Source organism: Balaenoptera acutorostrata, chromosome 6, assembly GCF_949987535.1.
Source record: "Balaenoptera acutorostrata chromosome 6, mBalAcu1.1, whole genome shotgun sequence".
Taxonomy (NCBI): domain Eukaryota; kingdom Metazoa; phylum Chordata; class Mammalia; order Artiodactyla; family Balaenopteridae; genus Balaenoptera; species Balaenoptera acutorostrata.
The window spans coordinates 7,909,029-7,934,311 of NC_080069.1; the positions used below are offsets into that span (position 1 = coordinate 7,909,029).

At 45.9% G+C, this 25,283-nt stretch overlaps 1 protein-coding gene across 3 annotated transcripts in view; it reads right to left on the reverse strand.

The window, feature by feature from the left end:
• FDFT1 (farnesyl-diphosphate farnesyltransferase 1) overlaps window positions 1-25,283 on the reverse strand; it is a 42,072-nt gene that overhangs the window by 1,997 nt on the left and 14,792 nt on the right. The window contains exons 2-7 of one of the 3 annotated variants that reach the window (XM_007192679.2): window positions 23,476-23,573; window positions 22,488-22,671; window positions 16,727-16,855; window positions 12,780-12,971; window positions 7,251-7,427; window positions 5,978-6,130 (exon numbers count right to left, since the gene is read on the reverse strand). In XM_007192679.2, the coding sequence (XP_007192741.1) occupies window positions 5,978-6,130; window positions 7,251-7,427; window positions 12,780-12,971; window positions 16,727-16,855; window positions 22,488-22,671; window positions 23,476-23,573 (933 nt within the window). Of the gene's footprint in view, window positions 1-5,977; window positions 6,131-7,250; window positions 7,428-12,779; window positions 12,972-16,726; window positions 16,856-22,487; window positions 22,672-23,475; window positions 23,938-25,283 lie in introns of those variants that run through there. The other 2 variants (XM_057547731.1, XM_007192680.2) reach the window with 2 other exon arrangements.

Consider the following 25,283-nt stretch of genomic DNA (forward strand, 5'->3'; position numbering starts at 1 on the left):
CCAGAGATCACTAAGGAGGGAAGCGACAGGGACCTGAGCCCAGATGGAGGCAAAGCGGATGAAGAGGACGGAGCAGGCATTTATAAAATTATTATCTTCAATTTCCCATTACACAATGTATGTTTTTCCCACAAACGCTCTCTTATATTCTTGCCCCCCTCACCCTAAAAAGCACAGCTACAATTTAATGTAGCGAGGAAATAAAAGAACATGCTGACAGGAATACGCCAATGACATCTAACATCTAACACGGTGCTATGAAGCACAGCTACAGAGAGAAGACCACGTGGGGATGAAACTGTAATTTCTTCTCAAAAATTTTAGATGATGGAATTATGCTTATAAAAATAGGCAGAACAAAAATAAAGAAATTAGGGCTTCCCTGGTGGCACAGTGGTTGAGAATCTGCCTGCCAATGCAGGGGACACGGGTTCGAGCCCTGGTCCGGGAAGATCCCACATGCCGCGGAGCAACTGGGCCCGTGAGCCACAACTACTGAGCCTGCGCGTCTGGAGCCTGTGCTCCGCAACGAGAGAGGCCGCGATAGTGAGAGGCCCGCGCAGCGCGATGAAGAGTGGCCCCCACTCGCCACAACTAGAGAAAGCCCTCGCACAGAAACGAAGACCCAACACAGCCAAAAAATTAATTAATTTAAAAAAAAATCAAAATTCCCTTACATTATTCATTCCCCCTCACTTTGTCCTTATAAGCCTATACATATAAACGTACAAACCGTCACATATTAATACATATATTAATGTAATAATGATATACTGGTGTAGTTCCTTTTATACCTCTTGCTACGCCCATATAAGCCTCTATACAAACACAAAATGTCATAAAGATGTATTATATATTATATGTACTATATATGATTATATATAATGTACAACTATATATGATTCTATATTATCCATATCAAATTATACACACAATTTTATTTAAAAATTAGGTTACAAACATATTGTTCTATAATTTGACTTCCTTCGCTCACACAATTTTTTATGGACATTTTTTAATGCTAGAACCCACAAAATAATGTCATTCTTTTTTTAAACACAAGCTGCATAGTATGAATGTACTACAATTTAATCAATTCACTCCCAACAAGGCATGAGGACAAAATGCTCCAAAATAAGCACTGCTGCACATTTTCTGGTTATTTTTTGTAGGTAAAGTTCCAGAAGTGCTCGGTCACAGGGTAATGCGCACAAAACTGTGACAAGTATGAAAGCATAACCAGAACAGCCAGGACGTGGAGATCCCGGAGGTGGGTTAGGGAGAACAGCCTCCAGATTACCTGGACTCCACGATTAGGTGAAAGGTAATGTCATCAGACAACAAAAAGAAGTTAATGACCAAGGCCTGAGCCGGAGCCATCAGGTCAGGCGTGAGGAGCACGTGGTGGGGGAAGAAGGAAGCCACGGCAGATGAAGCAGCCGGAGAGCCCTTACGTGGTGAGAAAACACGAAAATCAAGAACGAACCCCAGCAAACACCAGCACCAGGAGCCAGAGGACAAAGGAGCGGGCAGAGGGGTTAAGAGATTGAACTGGGGTCAAGTGTCACAGAAGCCAAAAAAGGAAAGGGCTTCAAGGAGAGAGACCCCCAGTGTCAAATGATACAGTGGGATCTGTGAAGAGTAAAGAAAGTGCTCGTGAGATTTGTGCGCTAGGAGGGGTCATCAAATCACTTCGGTAAGAAAAGTTCTAATGACAAAGGTAGGAAACAAAAGTTACAATGAAGTAGGCTGAGAAAAAAAAAAGGGAATCAATACCGTTAAAAACACCTGCCCTGGGACTTCCCTGGTGGTGCAGTGGTTAAGACTCAGCGCTCCCAATGCAGGGGGCCCAGGTTCAGTACCTGGTCCGGGAACTAGATCCCAAGTGCATGCCACAACTAAGAGTTCGCATGCCACAACTAAGGGGCCCTTGAGCCCAATTAAGGAGCCCACCTGCCGCAACTAAGACCCAACGCAACCAATTAAATAAATAAATAAATATTAAAAAAAAGAAGAAGAAGAAGAACACCTGCCCTTTCAAGAAGCTTAGCTGTGAAGGAAAGGAGAGGGAGTGGGGAGGCAGAGAGCGCTGAAGCCCAGGAGGAGTTAGGATGTGCTCGCTGTCTGCAGGGACTGACCTGAGCACAGATCCACACCGAGAGGCAGGGGCGGGGGAGAAAGGCGGAGGAGCTCAGGCAAGAGGGCAGGAGGGAAAGAGTGCTTAGATGAGGGTCAGGACACAGACAAAGTGCAGCGAGTTCAGACATCCAATCCCAAGTTCACAGCATCCAATCCCAAGTTCACAGCATCCAATCCCGAGTTCACAGCATCCAATCCCAAGTTCACAGCATCCAATCCCGAGTTCACAGCATCCAAACCCAAATTCACAGCATCCAATTCCGCACTTGCTCACAGGGCTAAATGCACAGTTGGCTGAGAACGAGGTGGGGAGCTAGAGCCGTGCTCTTCAAACTGTGTTCACAGGCGCCACCCTGGGCATCCTGCTATGGGCACATTCTGACTCAAGGACTGAAACGCTCACACGCCGGCAGGGGACGCAGAAGCCGGGCGGAGGACCACACTCTGAGTCACAAGGACCCACAGGGACTGAGAGCACGGCGCCGTTCTAGACCGACCACAGCCAAAAGGGAAGCTCCACCCGCTTGAAAAAGTTGGCCCTTGCCAAGGAATCATCTTAGGCAGAGAAGGAAATCAAAGTTTCTGGCTGTTTGCCTGAGCATTTGTTTCTGTCCCAGAATAGCTGGTTGAGCTTCTCACCAGCTGCCAGGTGGCCAGACTGGTTTCCAGCTGAGGCTGCGCCAGAGGATGAGGGCCTGAGGAGCAGCTCCCCCTGCTCAGAGGATCGGGCTTCGCTCCACCTCGTCCTTTACACCTTAGAGTTGCAAGAGGAGAACTCTGAAGTCCCCTGCAGGTGCGTTACTGCTACAACCAGGGACCTGAGGGGTAAATGTCTTCCCGTCTTACTGCAAAGGACAGACGTGCTCAGTGAGGAGACACAGGAGTAGAGTTAACCTCTGGCCACCAGCAAAATGCCTGACAACCTGGGGACTTCATACAAAAAGCCTTCATTTGAAATTGTATTGACAAAATGTCCTTGGGCTCCCCTGGTGGCGCAGTGGTTAAGAATCCGCCTGCCGGGCTTCCCTGGTGGCGCAGTGGTTGAGAATCTGCCTGCCAATGCAGGAGACACGGGTTCGAGCCCTGGTCTGGGAAGATCCCACATGCCACGGAGCAAATGGGCCCGTGAGCCACAATTACTGAGCCTGCGCGTCTGGAGCCTGTGCTCCGCAACAAGAGAGGCCGTGATAGTGAGAGGCCCACGCACAGCGATGAAGAGTGGCCCCCGCTTGCCACAACTAGAGAAAGCCCTCGCACAGAAACGAAGATCCAACACAGCCATTAATAAATAAATAAAGCACACCTAGTATAGTGTAATTAAAAAAAAAAAAAAAAAAAGAATCCGCCTGCCAATGCAGGGGACACGGGTTCGAGCCCTGGTCCGGGAAGATCCCACGTGCCGCGGAGCAACTAAGCCTGTGTGCCACAACTACTGAGCCTGTGCTCTAGAGCCTGCGAGCCACAACTACTGAGCCCGCGTGCCACAACTACTGAAGCTTGTGCTCCACAACAAGAGAAGCCACCACAATGAGAAGCCTGCGCACTGCAACGAAGAGTAGCCCCCGCTCACCGCAACTAGATAAAGCCCACGCGCAGCAACGAAGACCCAATGCAGCCAAAAAAAAAAAAAAAAGTCTTTAAGGCTGATATTAAAACCATTATCACTTTCTATTACTTGAGACTTAGAAATTTTCAGTTTTTTGAGTCAAATCAACTTATTAGTATTTCCTCCAAAATACCCTGAGTTTCACTAGAGTAGCTTTATATACTTTAAAAAAATATATTCATTTATTTATTTGGCTGCGCCGGGTCTTAGTTGCGGTGTGTGGAATTTTCGTTGCCACGTGTGGGATCTTCGCTGCAGCATGCAGGATCTTTTGGTTGTGGCATGCGTGTGGGATCTAGTTCCCTGACCAGGGATCGAACCCGGGCCCCCTGGATTGGGACCGTGGAGTCTTAACCACTGGACCACCAGGGAAGTCCCTAGAGTAATTTTAAACAAAGTAATTCATGCCCTAGATCAGAGGTCAGCAAACTTTTCCTTAAAGGTCCAAGAAAGTATTTTCAGCTTTGTGGGCCCCCTCTGTTACAGCCACTCAGCTCTGCTGCTGTAGAGCCCTGAGAAGCCACGGACAATACGGAAACAAATGGGCATGGCTATGTCCTAATAAAAAGGCATTTACAAAATCAGGGGGTCAGCCAGCCCTGCCCTAAATCAAACTGTGAATCACAACTGTAGTCTGCCCAGCCCTGCCCTAAATCAAACTGTGAATCACAACTAGGATTTAATTCCAGTAGTGAAGGAAAATACCTAATAAAGTCTGAAGTTTAATATAGTAATGGAACTGCCTACCACAGTTTTTAAAACATTGTTTTCTAAAATCAGTGATCAGAATAAAACTGCAAAACTAAAATTGCTCTGAACTACAAACCATATAGAATGTTTCTAATTTACATAAAATGGAGAAACAGTGCCTAAAAAAGGCACTATTCTGTTTAGAAAGGGTAATTCAAGCCCTTAGAATCGTGGTGAACAGTGTAGGCTCTGAAGTCAGCCAGACCTGGGTCCAAACTCTGGCCCCAGCCATGGGGTTAGGGCCTCAAACTTCCCTGACATTAATAGTATCCACCTATTTGGCTGCTATGCCAAGCACAGAGTATGCCCCAAATAAGTGCTGGCTAAACAGTGAACCCCAATTTCCCGAGTCTTGTCAGTAGCAGTTTTTTGGTCAATGGCTGAACATATTCATCTAGTCAGTAAAAGAAGTTTAGGATTTTTAAAAAATCTGATTTTTCTCTTACACCTTCTATAGGTGCCTCAGGCAGAAATGCTGAGGTGCAAAACTTGGCAGGTGCAACACAGGGAGGAAATACAAGGAGAAGGTGCAATATGCGATGGAAATCAGAGGAAAGAGTTGTTCTGTAGAATTCTGTTCAGGTGAAACTGCTGTTACAAATCTCGTCCCTGTCAAAGCATAACCCGGGGTCTGGAGGCATCAGAAAACCAGGGGCAGCAGTGACCCGTGGAGGGGGGGGAATCCTGTGTTTTCATCTACTTCTGCAGGATTTCAATCTTCGGTAAGAACCAACCTAAGGATCTCGGGTGTCTACGCACCAGACGGCAGGAGCCACTCACACCCCAGCCTGACAACCAAAACTGTCTCCACACATTGCCAAGTGTCCCCCAGGGGAGGGGGAAGCCAAGTCACCTCCATCTGAGAAGCCCTGCTCCAGGGCCTGGCGAGTAGAGTTCTAGCCTCTAAGAAAAAGTTCTTTTGAACCGAGTCATGTATTACACCCTCCAGAGTTGGAGATTGGACTAGAACAAGTACGTTCTGTTTTACAGGATGGTTTGGGCATCTGAAATGAGATCTGCATTAGAAAATTTAGGAATAGTTGCAGCTTGATGGTTTTCCTTTGCTAAATTCCCCACGATGGTTTCTCAATTGAGGTGCCTGCCATAGTGGAAAGCACTAGACCGGGTGTCGGGAGTGCGGCCTGGGGTCCCGGATCCACTCAGTCAGACGCTGCGTCAGCAGCCAGAGCCTCGGCTTCACACGCCTCAGCCGTGAGACAAGAAGCCTGGCTGGCCTCTAACTTCATCTTCCAGCTCAGAAAATGTGATTCTCCTGGGAGCGCCATCCTAAGGCCTGGCTTCCTCTATCCCCTCTGACCAGGGTACCGGGCAGCGCCCAACAGTCGGCTCTCTGTGCCTATTCTTCCAAATAAAGGACCCCAACCCGTCCAACACCAAGGCCGTAACACTGTGAGCTGTTAAGATCATCTAATATCCAAATATGAAACGTTTAAAGAGTGATATTATTAAATGAAAGCCCACCTCTTCCATGTACTGGTGTATTATAGCTTTTACAGCTGGCATGTTGGTGGCATCCATCATCAGGGTGACTGCTTGCCCTTTTCGTATCTTCACCACCCCTTTGAATACCTGCTGATTATTATAACAGGCAGCCAAAGTGGCAATGGCCATGACCTACAGATAATGAGAGAGAGAGAAAACACTAATTCATCTCATTTCATGAAATGAAGTGAGAAATTGCACTGTAAGCGATCATCATGAGAAGGGAAGAGAACCTTCGGGAGAAAGTGTCAAAGGGGTAAGATGCAACTAACCAAGAGAAAATACCCATAAACAAAGCATGTCAAGACTTCTCCCTTTCCCACGTTTCCCTTTCTCAGCACAACACAGAATCAAGTGCCCTTTGCAGTCTTGAATAATTCTATAGTTTAGTCACGATATTTCCTTTTTATTTGGAAAAAACAAACACAAGCCAATGTAACATTTTCCATGCTGGGGCAATGGGTTATTAGATCTGAAAAATAGATATTCCAAAAAAATATCTGGAAAGTTTTTTCTATTTTGTTTTTTCTCCCTATTTTTCCTACAATGAACATAATCATTATACATTAAAAAAAAAAGTAGCATGGGGGTGGCAGGGGACAAAAGAAAGGGGGCCGTGTAGTTTCCGATGCTCAAAGGTAAATTATTTCTAGGACAGATGGAAACATAAGTCTGGCATAAAGAGTTTAAGTTCCATCAACTGGTCAGATTGGTCATTAGAACAAGAAGAAACCAAGTTTCCAAATCAGTTAAATCTTATAATTTTCTTCATTTTATTTGAGTTAAACACGGAAATAAAACTGGTAAAGGCATTTAAAAAGTGTAAGCTCCTAGGTCCACAGGATCAGGTTCTGTTATCCCAAGATCTGGGAAAAGGACAGCCAAAATTAGGTGCTTAAATAAGACTTTTTAGTAACAGCTTCACCTGTGTTTCACCCAGCACTCCTCATAAATCTGACTCAAAGCCCTAGATTTAACTGTGAGGATAAGCATCAAACTCGTTTAGAAAAAAAAAAGGGTTCTAGAAGGTTCTGGAAAGAAGCAGGCTTAACCTCAAGGTTGACCTGAGTGTGATGGCCATGGGGCAGAGGGGAGGTGTTGTGAACGTGCCTGCCCCTGGCAGAAGAAAATACACTTGAGTCATTTTCTTAAGGAACCACATTCCTGAATACACAGACCAAAACAGCACACACATTCTAGGCATGCCATCCCCAGCACAGCACCCCGACCCCTCGGCCTCCCCGATCCACACCTGTGGAATAGCACAGAAGTTGAATATGCTCTGGTTTCTAAGTCGTGAAAGGTAAGTGATGACGTCAGGGATGTGGTGCAGCGTGCTGGCTATGAGCTCATTCAGGCACTGCACGGCCAAGTCCACGTTCTCTGGCTTGGCAAAGTCACCCAGCTTGTTCACATACTTGCTCCAAGCCTAGGCAGATAAGAAGATCGAAAGACAAGTCAGCACATGCGCAGGGGAACAGTGTACAAGTCACATGAAAGGATCTTTGTAAGAACTATGATATACAAAGCCTTTCTTAGCTGCTGCCTCATCTTTCACCAAGACCAAGTCCGTTTTAACCTCTATGCAATGTCTATTATGACTACAATCAAGATCTAATCATAATCAAGAGTAAGTTAAGTATTTGGGCAAGTGTCCCTTTGGGACAATTAGTGCCGCATGTACTGAGCAATACTTTGATGACCTCAGGCCAAAGAGCCCTCCTGTTATTTGCAAGGCATTGGTCTATTCCTGAAAAAATAACCAGCTATAACAAAATCAGCTACAACGGCACTGCAAGCTAAACATTAAACATTCTCAAGACGGCCAAGGCCTCAAAATAATTAATGATTAACATTACATTCCCAGTTCTGATAAGAACACTGCTGAACAAGCGTATCTGGGGGAATGAGCTGAGTCTCTACTGTAAGAACATTACCTCCTTGACCTTAGTGACCTGAAAATGAAATAACAGCCTCAACTCCAACAATAGAATTGGTTTGATGATCTTTAATAGTATTTAGAGGATTCTCTGAAGCTAGCAAATAATTTACTTTTATCCTTGGGTATTCTTTATACACTCCCCAAAATAAATGACTAGGCCTAAAAGGACTAAGAGATTCTACGGAAAGTCACATTTGTTATCCATTCTTAATTTGAACCTAAACCCACTCAGACTGCTGGTACTAGATCATCCTGCAGAACCTGGAGAAAAACGTTAATGAGCGCCTACGTATCCATCCACCAGCTTCAACAGTTACTGACACTTGGCCAATCTTGTTCCAGCTATACGGCCCCAGCCCCAAAATTATTTTAAATTAAAGCCCCAATATATCATTTTATCCACAAATACTTCATTATTAATATCTAAAAGACTAGGAACCTTTCTTGTACATATATCTTATCACAACTAAAAGTTAATGATAAATATTTAATACAAATTATCCAATTAGCAGTTGTATTAGCCCACTGTCTAATTTTTTTTCCACTTGGTTTCTTCCAGTAAGTACCTAAACAAGATTCAAATGTTGCATCTGGTTGATGTCACACAGGTCTCGCTGCTCAGTTTTTATTTCACCCCTCAATGTGGGCCCAATCCTGGAAGAGAATCCTGACTGGTCTGTGTCCACGTCCAGTTCAAGGGGGCCAATGCACTCCAGCTCCTCCAGGCTTTCCCATGGCCCCCGTGGACTCGCCCACAGCCAGAGAAGGAACACCCATTCCTGTTTCACCTGCTCTTCTCAAATGGGTCCATCCCACAGTCTACTCCTGCTCTCAGGTCTGAGACACCCTGTAGCCACCTTGGCTTTGTCCTGCACAGGTTTTGCAGGTTTTGTTTTCGGAGCTGGTGTTTTGTCTGCACCCGTTTGTGTTTTGGAGTTCCTGGGGATGCTTTGTCACTTGTGCTTCTGGACATGCTATCCATTGTTTTGGGTACATCTGTTTCAGTTTTTTGGTCGAGTATTTTTCTTTTTTCTGGTGAGAATCTGGGAAAATCCAAACACTATGATGCTGCCACCATCACAGTTTTGCAAAATCCAAAATTCCAGCTAATAAACGCAGAAAGGATGACAGAATTAAGACAGCACTATTTAGCACCTCCACTGATAATGGATCTAGGCAGTGACCACCAAGGAGGAGAAAAAGAACCCATAATGTATATGGAAAAGAAAAGTAACTTCATATCCAGAAAAAGTGACCTTGAAGCATAAAGGACAAACTATTACCAACATGTATAAACATAGGGAAGTATTGTTCTTTTTTTCCCTCAAAATTCATAAATATTAATGGACTTCCCTGGTGGTGCAGTGGTTAAGAATCCACCTGCCAATGCAGGTGACATGGGTTCAAGCCCTAGTCCGAGAAGATCCCACATGCCACGGAGCAACTAAGCCCGTGCGCCACAACTACTGAGCCTGCGCTCTAGAGCCCGCGAGCCACAACTTTCTCTAGTTGCAGTGAGTGGAGGCTACTCTTCGTTGCGGTGTGTGGGCTTCTCGTTGCGGTGGCTTCTCTTGTTGTGGAGCACAGGCTCTAGGCGCGCAGGCTTCAGTAGTTGTGGCACGTGAGCTCAGTAGTTGTGGCTCTCAGGCTCTAGAGCGCAGGCTCAGTAGCTGTGGTGCATGGGCTTAGTTGCTCCGCGGCACGTGGGATCTTCCCGGACCAGGGCTCGAACCCGTGTCCCCTGCATTGGCAGGCGGATTCTTAACCACTGCGCCACCAGGGAAGTCCAGTCTTAATGGCTATCTGATCTGACAATTTAGATATAAATACAATATAAAAATAGGGAATTAGCTAGCATATGCGAAAACATATTTTCAACTGTGTTCAGCATCATACTTGATAGCAGTAGCACTAGAGTCACTATTAAGAGACTGCGGTAATGTGTAATTACATCTGTAATGTGGGAAAAAAGCAAGTGAGTCGTTATGGGATATACTAATTCTGTCATCTCCTATTTTCCTTGAGAAATACGACTGTGGATGAGGAAGAGGTAGAGATGTAATGTAGAAGAGACTATGTAACAGTCCTGAGTTTGAATTGGAAATATCAATATAAACTACAAGGTAAATATTTTAGATTTAAAACTAAATACGTACGACGACCACCCCGAGAGCAATGACGGCCCCGAGTGCCCAAGTGTGCTCTGGAGGCACCGCTTCCCGTCAACAGAAAGCTCAGGCTTCTCCAAGAGCTGCGGGAGCCCAAATGCCAGTCAAAAAACGTACAAAATGAGCTTGGAGCATCTTGACATACCAAATGGCAAGGCAGCTATCAAAGACTATTAGGGTCCCATCAAGGGGACTCAGGAGCCACTTGAACCTCTTTCTACAATACAACTCTTAGTAGATGGAGCTAGAATTTTCTAAGAGAAACGACATCATGAGTTCACACTGATATTTCCAATCCAGTTTAGGATCTCTGGAGTTTTTGCTTAACTTCAGTGTTTTCTATCTTTTCAACTTTTATTTTAGACTGAAAATCTTGCTTCCTAATGATATGAACAAAATTATCTATTCTCTTTATGCTGTAAAGTTTCTATAATAGTTTCAATATTAATATTATTATTCACAACATAATTACTGAAAACTTTATTCCTTTCTGGTTCACCCTTCCATTTGAACTACACATACTGCTATGTACCTTGCTTTTTTCACTTAGTAATACAACCTGGAGCTCACTCCACAGTGGGATCGCTCTCTTGGTGCTCCACCGCGTGGACAGACCATAGTTCATTCACTCCGTCCTGTACGGACGGACACCTGAGTCGTTTATAAACTGTAACTATTACAAACAATGGCTGCGGTCAGTAACCTCCCACAGCTGTCACTGGCCAAGCTTACGCTCACCCCCCACATGGGAGCACCCATTTCCCCAGCATGGCTTACGGCTTATCAAACTTCCAACATTTTGCCAATCTGATGCAGGAAATGGTATCTCAGGATCGTTTTTTGTTGTTGTTAAGCTGCTTGAACTGACATTTACTAAGCACTCTGTGCTAGAAGTTTTTCTCATTTTATTCACACCACTGCCTGGTGGTATAAACTATTCTATCGTATAGAAGAGTGGGGAGTGAAGCATGTGCAGGGATGCAGAGCCTCGTCTGAAAGGCGGTGTGGTTTCCTGGACAGGCACCGGGCTGCGACCCAGGAGACAGAAGCTTCCCTTCTGGGAGTCCTGAGACGAGCCCCTTCCCTTCTCTGAGCCTTGGTGTCAAAGGAGGGGTTGTCAAGAGCTGTTTCTCAACCTCGCTGCTCACCACAGTCACCTGGGAGGCTTGAAAACCTGTGATGTCTGAGGTCAGGGGACGTTTAATGTGAATTTCACCTATCAGGAGTAAGGCTGATCACCTTCCCAGATGTTTAAGGATCATTTGCATCTTTCTTTCTGTGAACTACCTGTTCTTATCCCTTTACCCATTTTTTCTGTGCAGTTGGTCTTTTACTTAACTTTTGGCAGTTCTTTTAATATTAGGAATATTAACTCTTTATCTGCAGTATAAATTCCAAATATTTTTTTCCACCTTCTCACCTGCCTTTTTTCACCTTAAAAGCACTTGGTTCTAGGAAACCATTTTTTTTTAAAATAAATAAATAAATTTATTTATTTATTTTTGGCTGCATTGGGTCTTCATTGTTGTGCATGGGCTTTCTCTAGTTGCAGCGAGCAGGGGCTACTCTTGGTTGCGGTGCGTGGGCTTCTCATTGCGGTGGCTTCTCTTGTTGAGGAGCACGGGCTCTAGAGCGCAGGCTCAGTAGTTGTGGCACACGGGCTTAGTTGCTCCGCGGCATGTGGGATCTTCCCAGACCAGGGCTCGAACCCGTGTCCCCTGCACTGGCAGGCGGATTCTAAACCACTGCGTCACCAGGGAAGTCCCTAGGATATCATTTTACGGATTAAAACAAACGGTAAATGCTGGAGTAAAATCAGGAGATAGTCATAAGATTTCCTAGCTTTCCTTCTGAATAAAATCAATGTCAGGGGCTTCCCTGGTGGCACAGTGGTTGAGAATCTGCCTGCCAATGCAGGGGACACGGGTTCGAGCCCTGGTCTGGGAAGATCCCACATGCCACGGAGCAACTGGGCCCGTGAGCCACAACTACTGAGCCTGCACGTCTGGAGCCTGTGCTCCGCAACAAGAGAGGCCGCGATAGTGAGAGGCCTGCGCAGCGCGATGAAGAGTGGCCCCCGCTCGCCGCAACTAGAGAAGGCCCTCGCACAGAAACGAAGACCCAACACAGCCAAAAATAAATAAATAAATAAATAAATTTAAAAAAAAATCAATGTCAAAGCCCTTCCTTTCCCTGTCCATTTTAAATTAAGTCAAAGATCCACTCTTGTCTCTGATAATGAACATCTGTAGTGGGTGCCCATCTGGTGCCCCTTCTTGCCACCGGGTCCTTCTTTCTTGGGGGAAATCCACTCTACATGTGTGGGCAGACATACTCCAGGTCTAGACTGAGTGCTCAACGCTCTGGCTACTAACTGATTAAGGGATGGGCATAGGAACCAAGCCTATGAGTCAGTCATGGGACGTTATACCCACCAGTGGACAAAGCCTGTCTAAGAGGAAAGGGGACAGAGCCTTATTACACAGTCTCAATCCCTGGATGCAGCCCGTCCCCCTGAAGCAATCTAAATCTTAACCTAGTCTACACCGTCTCCTATGCTGTCTAAGGGAGCTTGATTTGTGTTTCTGTCACTTGCAACCAAAAGGGTTTAACGTTTTGTTGTCAGAGAGCATTCAAAATTATTTCTCCCCAAATCCCCTGAACCTATTACCTCTTGAGGCCAAAACTCTCTTCCTTCTCGCTGGTCTTCCAGATAATCACGGATGATGTTTGTTTTCTGCAGAAACAGGCCCATAGAGTTGGCAAGCTCTGTGTCTTCACCAATTAAGGGATCTTCTAACTCTGAGGCCGAGAACAGACGAGAAAGGCCAATTCCCACCAGCCCAGCAACATAGTGACAGTACTGTAAAAGATGATTTTTAAAGTACTTTAATAATGAAACTTTTACTAAAACAGAAATGCCAGAGATCATTAGCTACAAAAAACCAGGTTCCAAAAAGAATGTAAAAGATCTCATTTTGCTTAAAAAAACCACATTATACACCATGTACATGTAAGGAGTAAAAAACATTCCAAGAAGGATATGCACAAAAGACTTAACAAAAGTGATCTCTGGCTCATGTGATGTTTCTATTTATTTTATTTTTTTTTTTTTTACTGTATTTTCTATATCTGTACAACGCACATGCACTGCTTCTAGAATAAAAGGTTATTGAAAAAATAAACTAGTAAATTTTTGATATCCCAAATAGGGAGTGAATGCCATGAGGGAATAAGGAATATTATAACAGAAACTAGAATACTAAGTAGAATTTAATCTTGAAGACATTTTAAGATCTTGCAGTGTCTCAAAATCCTCATTATGTAAAAGAACGTAGTGGTAGTACCTTGTTTTTTTACATAACAAGGATGTGTTTTATTTACTTATTTTTTAAATATACTTTCCTAAGTTATTCACTCTTTTTTTTTTTTAATTTTTAATTAATTTATTTATTTAGGCTGCACTGGGTCTTAGTTGCGACACTTGGGATCTTCAGTTGTGGCATGCAGGATCTTTGGTTGCGGCATGCAGACTTCTTAGTTGCGGCATGCATGTGGGATCTAGCTCCCTGACCAGAGTTCGAACCCGGGTCCCCTGCAGTGGGAGCGTGGAGTCTTACCCACTGGACCACCAGGGAAGTCCCCAAGGATGTGTTTTAAGCATGCTACATATTCGGTCCTCACAAACATCTTCTGGGGCACATTCAATAATTATCACCATTGTGCAGATGCAGAAACTGAGGCACAGAGACGTCACTTAACTTGCACAAGATCACTCATCTGGTAAGTCAGAGGCCAGGGATTCTCAGCCAAGCCGTATGGCTTCAGAGGCAGGGTTTAACAACTTTGCTAAAACTCTGCCTTTCTCTCAATTGAAATCTGAGTAAATGTAAATCTTAATTGTCAAAGAAGTTTTTTTCTATACAAGTGGTTTGTCAAAGCTGTCCTACCCGGAGAAGAGTATTCCAAGACAACTCAATGGAATACTCTTTGTTTTTAAATTGAAATACAGTTGATTTACAATACTGTATTACTTAAAGCAATACGTTTATAAAATGAATGTCCATTAGACAACTTAAGAAGTGAAGAGGAGTTAAAGAAGGTACCCTCTGCAGCAGAGTTAGGCAAAGACCAGAGTAGAGAGTGTCTCTGGTTGAAAGTAATACAGGGCTTCCCTGGTGGTGCAGTGGTTAAGAATCCGCCTTCCAATGCAGGGGACAAGGGTTCGAGCCCTGGTCTGGAAAGATCCCACATGCCGCGGGGCAACTAAGCCCATGCGCCACAACTACTGAGCCTGCGTGCTACGGCTACTGAAGCCCGCACACCTAGAGCCCATGCTATGCAACGAGAAGCCACCACAATGAGAAGCCCGTGCACCACAACGAAGAGTAGCCCCCGCTCGCCGCAACTAGAGAAAGCCCGCGTGCAGCAACGAAGACCCAACGCAGCCAAAAATAAATAAATAAATAAATAATTTTTAAAAAAGAAAGTAATACAAAGTCACAGACTAATCAAGAGGTATGATGAAATGGTAGAAAAAGCACTTGAAATATGTTCTAGGAGAGGAAGGATCTGGAAAGAGTAAAGATATGCTGAAATCAGAGAGAAAGCAGCTGTGGACAACAAATTTTTAAAAGACTCACTAGAAATTAATAAAAGCATTACATATTACATTACAACACCCACACTGCTGTCCAAGGAAAAGTATATTTTATGTTAAGATAACAGTTCTTTGGGTAGAAATACTCCTAGAATGGAGGTATTCATTTTCCTCTAAAGTTGAAGGAAAAGAAAAATCTTTACAAGTATTCAGTTTTATCTGATCAGAACTTCTATTCAACAGCCTATAATTAAGTTTCCTGAATAGATCTGCACAGCAGAAAAGGAAGTTACTGTGCTGATAACGAGCGCTGGCTCGTGGCCAGGAGTTCCGGCTTTAACTTGAAATTCATAAACCGATATTCTAGCGGCAGCCACACTCACGCCCACTTGTGGAGCATAAACCACCAGTTCCAAAGATGCTGTCATCAAGTTTTGAGTCGTGAACAATGAAGGGGCCAGACCTTGGACCTACACTCACTCAATGAATATGCTGTAGCATCTCTTTTGGGATCCTAACCTAAACACTATTAGAGACACAAAATATGTACATAATTTAGACGTTTAAAATGTCTCTGCTTCCATTGAGGTGATGAGTAAGCCTCACAGAGGCCATTCCTATGGAAAATGGGCAAGACCCGCTCCCCTCCTATCTTGTATTTTGAGTCAAGTTTAGTCCCCATAGTCAATTACGGCACTTTGTCCAGAGAAGCACGCTCTCCCCAGCCCCTGGCCAACGTCCTTCACAGCTGCTGGTCAGGGATAACCTCTGGTCAAATGAAAGCCAGTGTAATTTTATCTGCCACATCATCTGCTCTCACAGCCCTTTCCAGCTGCTCTGTCCCTAGAGGAAGACAACCTGGGCCCCCCAGGGGCTCCTGCAGTGTACCTCCACATATGTGCATCTACAAGCACCGTAAAAAGAGGTAGGCGGATGTCAAGAAACCTGGAACCTCTCGCGTCGTCTTATTTCTATGAAAAGATGATGGGGAAGGAGGAGTGGGTATTAGAAAGGCACTCACTCCTCAGCGTAATGCAACTATGATCCAAGTTAGTGCCTTGGGATCCTTGTGAACCGTTTTGTTTCTGAGGAAACAGACACAGAATATAATTTAACAGTCTGATACCTACTCCTAAGTAAATGGGGCCAAGGTGGCACTGAATTTAAAAGTAAGCTCGTGGGGACTCCCTGGTGGTCCAGTGGCTAAGACTCTGCGCTCCCAATGCAGGGGGCTTGAGCTCGATCCCTGGTTGGGGAACTAGATCCCGCATGCCACAACTAAAGACCCAGCATGCCGCAAGTAAGACCCAGCACAGCCTAAATAAAGAAATGTTAAAAACAAAAAGAAACCCAAATTTCATTTTAAAAAAAGTAAGCTTGTGTTATGAAGGAACTGGAAATGACTCAGAAACACACACATGTGCTCAGTAAAGAAAAATAGAAGACACATTTTAAGATGTGAAAACTACTGATGTCTCTGTATTACATGCAATAATTTGGTCATTAACCTCAAATTTCACAGCAAGTCAGAGACACTTTCATCAGCTTGATGTCTGCACCTCTGGGACGAGTTATATCTGCTCTGGCCTAACGCAGCGGTCCCCAACCTTTCTGACACCAGGGACCGGTTTCGTGGAAGACGGTTTTTCCACGGACAGAGTGGGGGGGGGGTGGGGGATGGCTCAGGCGGTAATGCGAGCGATGGAGAGCAGAAGATGAGGTTTCGCTCGCTCGCCCGCCGCTCACCTCCTGCTGTGCGGCCCGGTTCCTAACAGGCTGCGGACCGATACCGGTCCACGGCCCAGGGTTTGGGGACCCCTGGCCTAACTTGACGATAAGCTCCCCAGAGCAAGGATTATTCCAGGTATGACTACACGTAAGCCCCTATTAAGTGTTTATGTGGAGACACTACAGCTGGGCTGTGAAACCCCCCCTTGTCCCTCGGCCCGAATGTCATGGTGAGCACTGCCAGTTCATCAGTGCCACTCACACCGACAACGCTCCACAGGGACACTAACCTTGTCCCACTCCCGTTCAGACGTCACACGCTTATCCAAAAACTCTGCCATCCCAAATCCCATCTTCCGGCAAATGTCAACAATCACTGTTTGGTATTTCTCAGCCAGATTTCGAAACTCCAGGGAGATCTGAAACGGAGGTCATAAAAAACAGAAAATATGAAATACGTTATTAAAACTGGGAACCAACAGGGTACCTACAGATCATAAAGCAAAGCAACAACAGAACTCATTAGGGAAGACTCCCAAACAATCCAGCTATAAGTCTAACATCTAGGTTATGCTAGCTTTCTACATATTGAATAATAAGTTCGGCAGATCTCATAAATATTAAAATAGAAGGGTACAGAAATGCTAAAGTTTCTAGACTCAAAAGAAGATTCAAGGAATTCCCTGGCAGTCCAGGGGTTAGGACTCCGAGCTCTCACTGCTGAGGGCCCGGGTTCGACGCCTGGTCAGGGAACTAAGATCCCACAAGCCTCGGGGCATGGCCCCAAAAAAAAAAAAACAAAAAAAAGAGAAGATTCATAGTCTTATCATACGCTCATCTTCCCACCTAATGAGAAATGAGATACTTCAACATAAAACTGGACATAAGTGTAAGCATTTTAGGAAGAATGGCTCATTTTCAGACAAGCCTCATGATAATGAAGATTCATTTGTGCAAACATGTCTTGGGCACTGGGACGCACAGCCGGGAGATGACCAGAAACTCCGCCCCAGAGCCTATGTTCTAGCAAGGAGACCAGCCAATCACTGTCTATCCCCAGTTCCCGAATTTATGCCATGAAGCTACAGTGTCTCCCTACTATAAGGCTACACTTTCTAATTCCTTAAACAACTCAGTTCAGTTCAATCTGCGGCAGGCTATCCAACATTTTTTTTCACAGCCCAAGCTTTAATGTCGAAAAGTACTATTGATGTTTTTAAAAGTCACTGCTACTGTACAAGTATCTTGCTTAAAGTTCAAAGAAGTGTCTGTAGGTTATCAAAATAAAATATACTGGTTTGGCCAAAAAGTTCGTTCGGGGTTTTCATCCCATCTTACGGAAAAACCAGAACGAACTTTTGGGCCAACCCAATAAAACACCATGAAACTTCTCAAATAATATGCCATCAACACACAATACTGAAAACAGTGAATAGACTTTGCTAAGCTTCCGAAGTGTGAGAAGTACCTGGTCTATGTTTACAGAAAGGTTAGAAAAACTCCCTCAGGAAACACCTAAATTTAAGGACCTGAGGGAAACCCAGAGGGCTGCAAGGCACTGAAGGGGTTCAGAAGCCTAAGATCCTTTAGGATTATTCTGATGAACATCAACTGTTAAACCCTCAAATTCCATAAAACCAATCTGATCTCTCCAGAACTGTTCTCTACAGAACAGCTGTTCCAAGACAAAGCCAAAAGGTAATTCCCACGTGGACTGAAGCAAACGAACACCTCTACCAAAGGTCATTTGAATCCCTGAATCTCCCGAGGACCTGGTCTTTCAACAGATCCCAGGCTGGGTCAGTTCTATTTATAAGAGGGGAAAGGCCAGCCAGCTGGGGGAGGAGCAGCTTAGGCTTGAAAACAAAGGCTCCAAAATAAACACTTCACTGCTGGATGTGAACCAACTTCAACTCTTCGGTACTTACTACATCATTATATAATTCAAAACATGAAAACAAAAATATCTAGGGAGGAGTGACCATAAAGAGCTCTCCGTTCTCCCAGAAACCTGAGGGAGGGTGGGGAGGGAGGGGTCCGACTCCCCCAGGCAGCTCTGCCCGCGAGGTCAGCCAGGAGGGGCTTTTCCTTGTCCCTCCAGGGAATTCTGTTTCCCAGCTACAGTACACTTCTAGGTCCCGGGGTCACTCTAGTGATTCCAAGTACGAGAAGGAAGGACACCACGGGGAGTCCACTGGTACAATGGAGAAAGGCCAGCCCCAAAGCAGGGGCAAGGGGAGCATGTACACAGAAATCTCCCTGATTATAAACCTTGGGATGTTATGATCAAAACACTGGGTGGGGCTTCCCTGGTGGCTCAGTGGATAAGAATCCACCTGCCAATGCAGGGGACACGGGTTAGAGCCCTGGTCCGGGAAGATCCCACAGGCTGTAGAGCCACTAAGCCCGTGCGCCACAACTACTGAGCCCACGAGCCACAACTACTGAGCCTGCGTGCCTAGAGCCTGTGCTCCGCAACAAGAGAAGCCACCGCAATGAGAAGCCCGCGAACCACAACAAAGAGTAGCCCCCGTTTGCCACAGCTAGAGAAAGCCCGCGCGCAGCAATGAAGACCCAACACAGCCAAAAAAAAAAAAAAAACCACCAAAACACTGGGTGATGCTACCTTCACCTATATGCAAAGTTTTATTTTTAACCATTTTTTAAAGGGCCAGTAGAGTGTGCCAGGGATTAAGCACAAGGGTTCTGGATGTAGGCCTTCTGTGTTTGAATCCTGGTTCTGCCACTTAACTTCACAGGTGATTTCAGGCAAGGGGCTTAAATCTCTGTCTCAATTTCCTTATCTATACACACGTGATTAACAGTGTATCATATCCATTACATGTTAAAACTATATTAATATTAAATAAAGCACATGATAAACCAATAATGAAATACATTTCGTAACTCATAGCTCAATAAATGTACGCTATTACTGCCATTAACATTTAAAAGTAACCCCTTCTTATTTCTCAAGCTGTGTTTGGAGGTAGAGTTCTAAGACTACCAGTCTCCACTAGTACCAGGTGAAAAAGATGTACTCTAATTTAACCCATAATATACAGTGAGTGTTCTAGAAACCTTAGTATCAACTAATGAGCACTGAAGCCTTATTACAGCCCCAGGTCCCATGTCAACGCTGACCGGAGGCAGGCTTCAGCCGCTTCACTCGGTTAGAAGGCCCCGTGGAGGCTCAGCCCCACCTTCCACCGGGCCTGGGGCAAGAGCACAACGGTGGCCACACGCCACGTGGCTCAAAATCTTAAACCATCAAGCGAGCTAGTAACTTACCAAGTGCAGTATGTTCTCTTCTCCCGCCCTGACAAACATACCTTCACAACCACCTGGAAGACTCGGGTGTGAATTTAAAATTCTTGGTCCCTCAGGCTTCTGTTCCAAAATTAAATAGTGCAGAGACTGCCAGGAGGAGGAATCTCACACTCGTGTGTAAGGACACCCCAGACAGCAGGGTCAAGCTTCACCCACGACCCTCCTGAAGAGCCGCCCTCGGGCCACGGGGCACGGTCACTGGTGCACAGCCCACCCTGGAGGAGACGGGCCCCAGGAAACGGACTGCAAGCTGGTGTGTGTGGGGTGTCTCAGGGAACTGGGGGCACGCAATCCCAGACCCCCAGAAGATGGTCTACAAGGGGAGCTGCACAAGCTCGGGGCAGGCATGCTCCCACGGCCCCCCCTGAGGGTGAGGTGGCCCAGAGAGGGCCCCTCTAAAGTGAGGGGCAGGAAGGGACTTCCCTGGCGGTCCAGTGGTTACGACTCTGGGCTCCCAATGCAGGGGGCACAGGTTCGAACCCTGGTTGGGGAACTAAGATCCCGCATGCCGCACTGAGCGGCCAAAAAGAAAAAAAAGATGGACTTAAAACAATAATTAAATAAGTAGAGTGAGGGGAGGGGGAAGGGCCCTTCTTGCCCCCATCTGAGAGCAGTGCTGTGTGAGGGAGGCCCTCGCCCCAAACCCACAGTACACCTAACCCTCGGCAACCGGTTCACCCTTCAAACTGGAGCTGCTGGGACAGGCCAGCACACACACAAAGCGCTCCTGAAGGGGAGGCAGGAGGCGTCTCCACACACTCCGCTCTCAAGCTGAACCACAGACGGACAGGACCGCCAATGCAAGTGTCTTAAAATTACACACTTTCACAAAACACACAGCTTCGCGTATTTCATAATCACAAGGATGTAAAAGGTTAACAACAGCAAAGTAGCGACGCCTGCACTTTCTGTCCCCTTCACTCCACAGGAGCAAGTCTCTGCTTCTGAGAGCGTAGCGCCTGTGCGCTGACCCTACGATCCAGTACAGCAAAAGATGGATTAGTCTTCACCTTGAACCCTTCCAGAACAAAGTGTCATTTTTATAAAGAAATAGACTCAGGTTTCATACGCACATTAGAATACTGTCTGAAAATTTACTAGCTATACCTCTGAAATTATTTTGGCATTTATTTTCATATTCTTTCATTTTTGTTGAGTGGATAGGGCCGCCTTGATTTTTAAAATACATGTGACATTTATTCCATGACCAGAAATTGTTTGTTATGAAGATTCAAGTAGTTTGGGAGACTGCTTTTGTTTTCGGAGGCTCCAGGCTAGAACAATGTATGATTTTTTTTTTAAGTGAGAACACACTTCAATTACAAGTGGGATGTTACCCTGTTTGCAGCACTTTCTCTGCATTGGCAGAGCTTCAAAAGCTCACCGGTAAATGGCCACAGATTCCCAGGCAGATGCCACCTGCTCTGGTCTTGTGAGAGGGTGTCCCGTGAGAACCAATCACCAGCACCTTCCCTATGTGAGAGCTCTACTTCCTTGCCTAACTCTTCTCCAGATTTTTCTCTTTTCTTCTTTTGTATTGTACTATAAGAACTCCGCCTAATTTTTCTTCACAGCCCTTTTCTCTTGGTTTGTATGGTACTGTATTTTGTTTTTGGCTTTGACACTGAAGGTGTGATCTCAGTAATTTGAAACAGCCCTTGCTCCAAAGGAGTCCTTCTCAAACATTCTTCCGTAATGATTGGATTCCTCCCCTCCCCGCTGAAGAATATAGATTTGTTTCAATAGTAAGGGAGCCACTTAAGGACTATTCTTCCCCTCAAATTCTGGCAACTGTGTACAAAAAGAAGGGCTCCTTTGGGCTCCTAGGGAACATAAGACTTTGCTAAATCAAACCTTTATTTATAAGGTAGGGAAGAACCACTTATTTATGTGATAAGACATGCAAATCCCAGAAGAGTAGGACCTAGTCACATGCACAAGAGAAATTTGTGGGATCTTCTAAAGCTCAAGATTTTAATTAGAACCCACTTTACTCCAACTGAGTGGACTAAATACCTAATATTTATAGAACACTATTCTAAGTACTCTACATGTATGAACTCATTCAGGCCTCACAGCTCTAACTTTACAAATGAGGAAACTGAGGCACAGGGAAGTTAAGGGGTGTGTCCAGGCTCACACAGCTGCGGGTGGCGGAGATCATCCTGCTTCAGTCCTCAGCTCAGCTGCAAAGAGCCTGCGCCCTACCCCACAGCTGCCACCCATCATGAGCTGCACAGCACGCCACCAGGTTCAGGGTGCCCCAGAGGCCAGCAGCGCGACACACCTAGGCTGCGTTCTCGGGTGCATTGGCTGGAGAACCCATCTTTCACGACACTGGTACTGGAGTGCTCTCTCCACAGGAAGGAAGGCTGGACTTCCCAACAACATCCCGGTAATGACAATAGCAGCTAACACCTAAGAGCTCCACCTACGTTAACTCTTTCCATCCTCACAACCACACTAGGAGGCAGGGACCATTATTCTCTCTGTCTTACCGATGAAGAAACAGAGGCCCAGGCAGGCTATATAACGCAGCACCAGTTAACGAGTGGGAGCATGGGGCCGCCAACCCAGGCAGTCTGGCTTGAGACGCACCATTGCCACATTATGCTACACTGCCCTGAGACTGCTGGTTTTGCAGTTCCCTCCAGGCACACGGGCCGGCTGACGGCCACCCCACCAATCATGCGCACGACTGCGTCCCGTTAGTCCCGCTACCGTTGGAAAGTCCTCCAGGACTTGTCGGTCCTTCTCCTTGCTCTCCGTGAACCGCCAGTCGGGCTCATAAAGGTATGAGTGGAAGTTGTGTAACAGGGGGACCTTTCTTTCTATACTGATGGTCATGTCATCTTCCAGAGTGTCCAGGGCTCGGAGAACCAGATAAAATATGCATACTGCATGGCTGTAAGAAAGGAATAACTATCAATACACTGGAACAAACATTCAAAGATATTTGTTTTAAAATCACATCTCATTTTTGCTGGGCCATTTTCTAAATCCTCCTACACCCTTAACTCTACAGAACTATGAAAGGATATCCAAAACTTTTCGTACTTAATGCAACTTCTTGGCTTCTCTGAGATGGGAGCAATGGACTTCTGTAGTTTATTTATAAAAATAAATAAATAAATAAAAAACCTGCCAGCTGGACGTCACTACTACTCCCACAATGAGTTACATTTAACTAATGCAGCACAACTGTAGAAAGACCAGCAGACCATTTAGACGGAGCTATTATTTTGCAGATAAAATAAAGTCAAAAGACACAATAACTTCTCACTATCAATAGTATCATACCTAACGGCTAAGTCACGTATATAATCTGCACAGAGGCAACTTCAGAAGAATTAACCCAATATACTAGAAATGCAAAGTAGCATAAGTGAAGCCAAGGAAAATGCATCAGCCGCTCAGAGACAGGTCCAGCTGCCAGCACTAAAAAAAGTTAATAAACACCCCCTCCCCCTCCCTGAAAGAGCTGGGCCTGCACGGACGCTATGAGATGGCTAGGTGCCTGGAAGGGCATTCTAAAGTAAACACAGGCGTGTTTCAACCGCGAACATTTCCTTCACCCACAGGGGCCTGTTCAGGCTACGCCACAAGCACGGAGACAGCAATGCGAGGGGCTGTGTCAAAAAGTGGCTTCCAACGAGCCGTGGCAAAGTTTTCTTCCCCCAGGTCACAAAGAGCTGCCTGCGCCACTCACCGCATTTCCCCATCCAGCGCCTGGATAACAGCTGCGAAACTGCGACTGGTCTGATTCAAGTACTTGTAACAAGTTTTCAAGCTGCTGCTGAGCGAGTCCTGCGGGCAGAGGAGACACACGGCGGTGGGAGACGCGGAGGGGCTGGAGTGGGGCTGGGGCGGGCGGCCGGCTGCCGCGGGGCTCCGCAGCCGGCCGCACACGCCCTCTCCCCGCGGCCGGTCCTTGGAGGGCCAGGCGGCAGGGGGCAAGGGGCAGCCGCGCGGGGGAGTGCCCGCGCCCCTGGGCGCCGCGCCGGGGCTCAGCACCAAGGTCCGCTTGAAAAGGGACATGGCCTTGGTGCCGCAGGCGACTGCGGCCATGGGAATCGCGGGGCCAGCGCAGTTTTTCCTCCATAGACCCGAGAAGAGCGGAGAGGCGCCCACCGAGGGGCGGGACCAGCTCTTGCTCCACCGCAATAGGCTTGGGGCGGCGGAGCAGGGAGCTGGCGTCCGCCGCCCCGCCCGCCCAGATGCGAGCCGAGCCCCGCCCCGCCGCCAGCCCCACGCACCCCGCACGCGGGCCCGCCGCCCGCCCGGACGCGAGCCCCGCCCCGCGTCCAGCCCCGCCCACCCTGCCCAGATGCGAGCCCCGCCCCCGGCCTCCGGCTCACCACCCTTGCCTTCCTCATCTTGTTCCTCTTCTCCCCAGAACCCGCAGGCTGTTAACGGAACCCGAATCTCTCCTTCGCCAAACTTTAGTCAGGCTCCTAAATCCTACACCTTTGTACTTCTGTGTTTATCTTTGCGTCGCTCAGCTTTAGCAAGAACCCTGCTAAACTGGTTTAGCCAGAATCCCCCATCCGCCACGTACGATCACCCGCACCATCTGGCCCGTTCCTCTTCCACCACCATCCCAGCGCCCTGACCTGCCTCCAGCAAGAATCCCGGTAGGTCGTTGCAGCAGAATGCCCCTTACCCCAGATGTTTCCTCTTAGTACTTTTCCATCCACCCACACCTACACTCTGCTCCTTGTTGTATTCGGAACCGAGCCCAGTTCCATACTGAGGTCTCTTTCCTCTATTGCAATTGCTTTTCTGAATGAAATGTTTTTACCCCTTTAACTACTGTCCAGTTCTGGTTTTACCTGAACACCTGTTAAACCTCTATTATCCTCTGGAAAGCTAGCTATTCCTTTTAAGATTTCTAATCATCTTTCCCTTTCAAATCAGTGAGCTGTAACGATCTTTACGAACCTTATTTACTCTTCCCTAAGAAAGACAAAAACTTTTTCCAGAAAAAAAAAAAGCCATGTTCTGATATACAAGCATATCAGAAAGAACTGCTGGCTGTTTTGTATATTTTTTTATGGAGACTTTATATTTTAGAGCAGTTTTAGGTTCAGGGAAAATTGAGTGGAAAATACAGAGTTCCCATATACCACCCCCCCAGTCTCCCCCACTCTCTTTTTAAGAGAGAAACAGGAAACATTTGCAATCTCTAACAGGGGGGATGGTTTAAAATAAATAAATATATGTACACACATATACATATATATATGTATGTATGTGGAAATCCCATAGTCACTTTGGAATGTTAACAGTGAACCTTGGGACCCTGCTGGGGTCCACGTGAACTATCTTCTTTTCATATGTGTTTATTTCTTACCATGGATACATGTTCTTCTGTCAAGAGGGTAAAGCTTTTCTTTTTAAATCACATAATCATGAGAAATTATTGCCAAGTTCAATTTTAAAAATTAGTAAAAATTAACATTTACTAAGCATCATATATTAGTAAAATCATTTCGTACATACAGTCTGGCATATAAA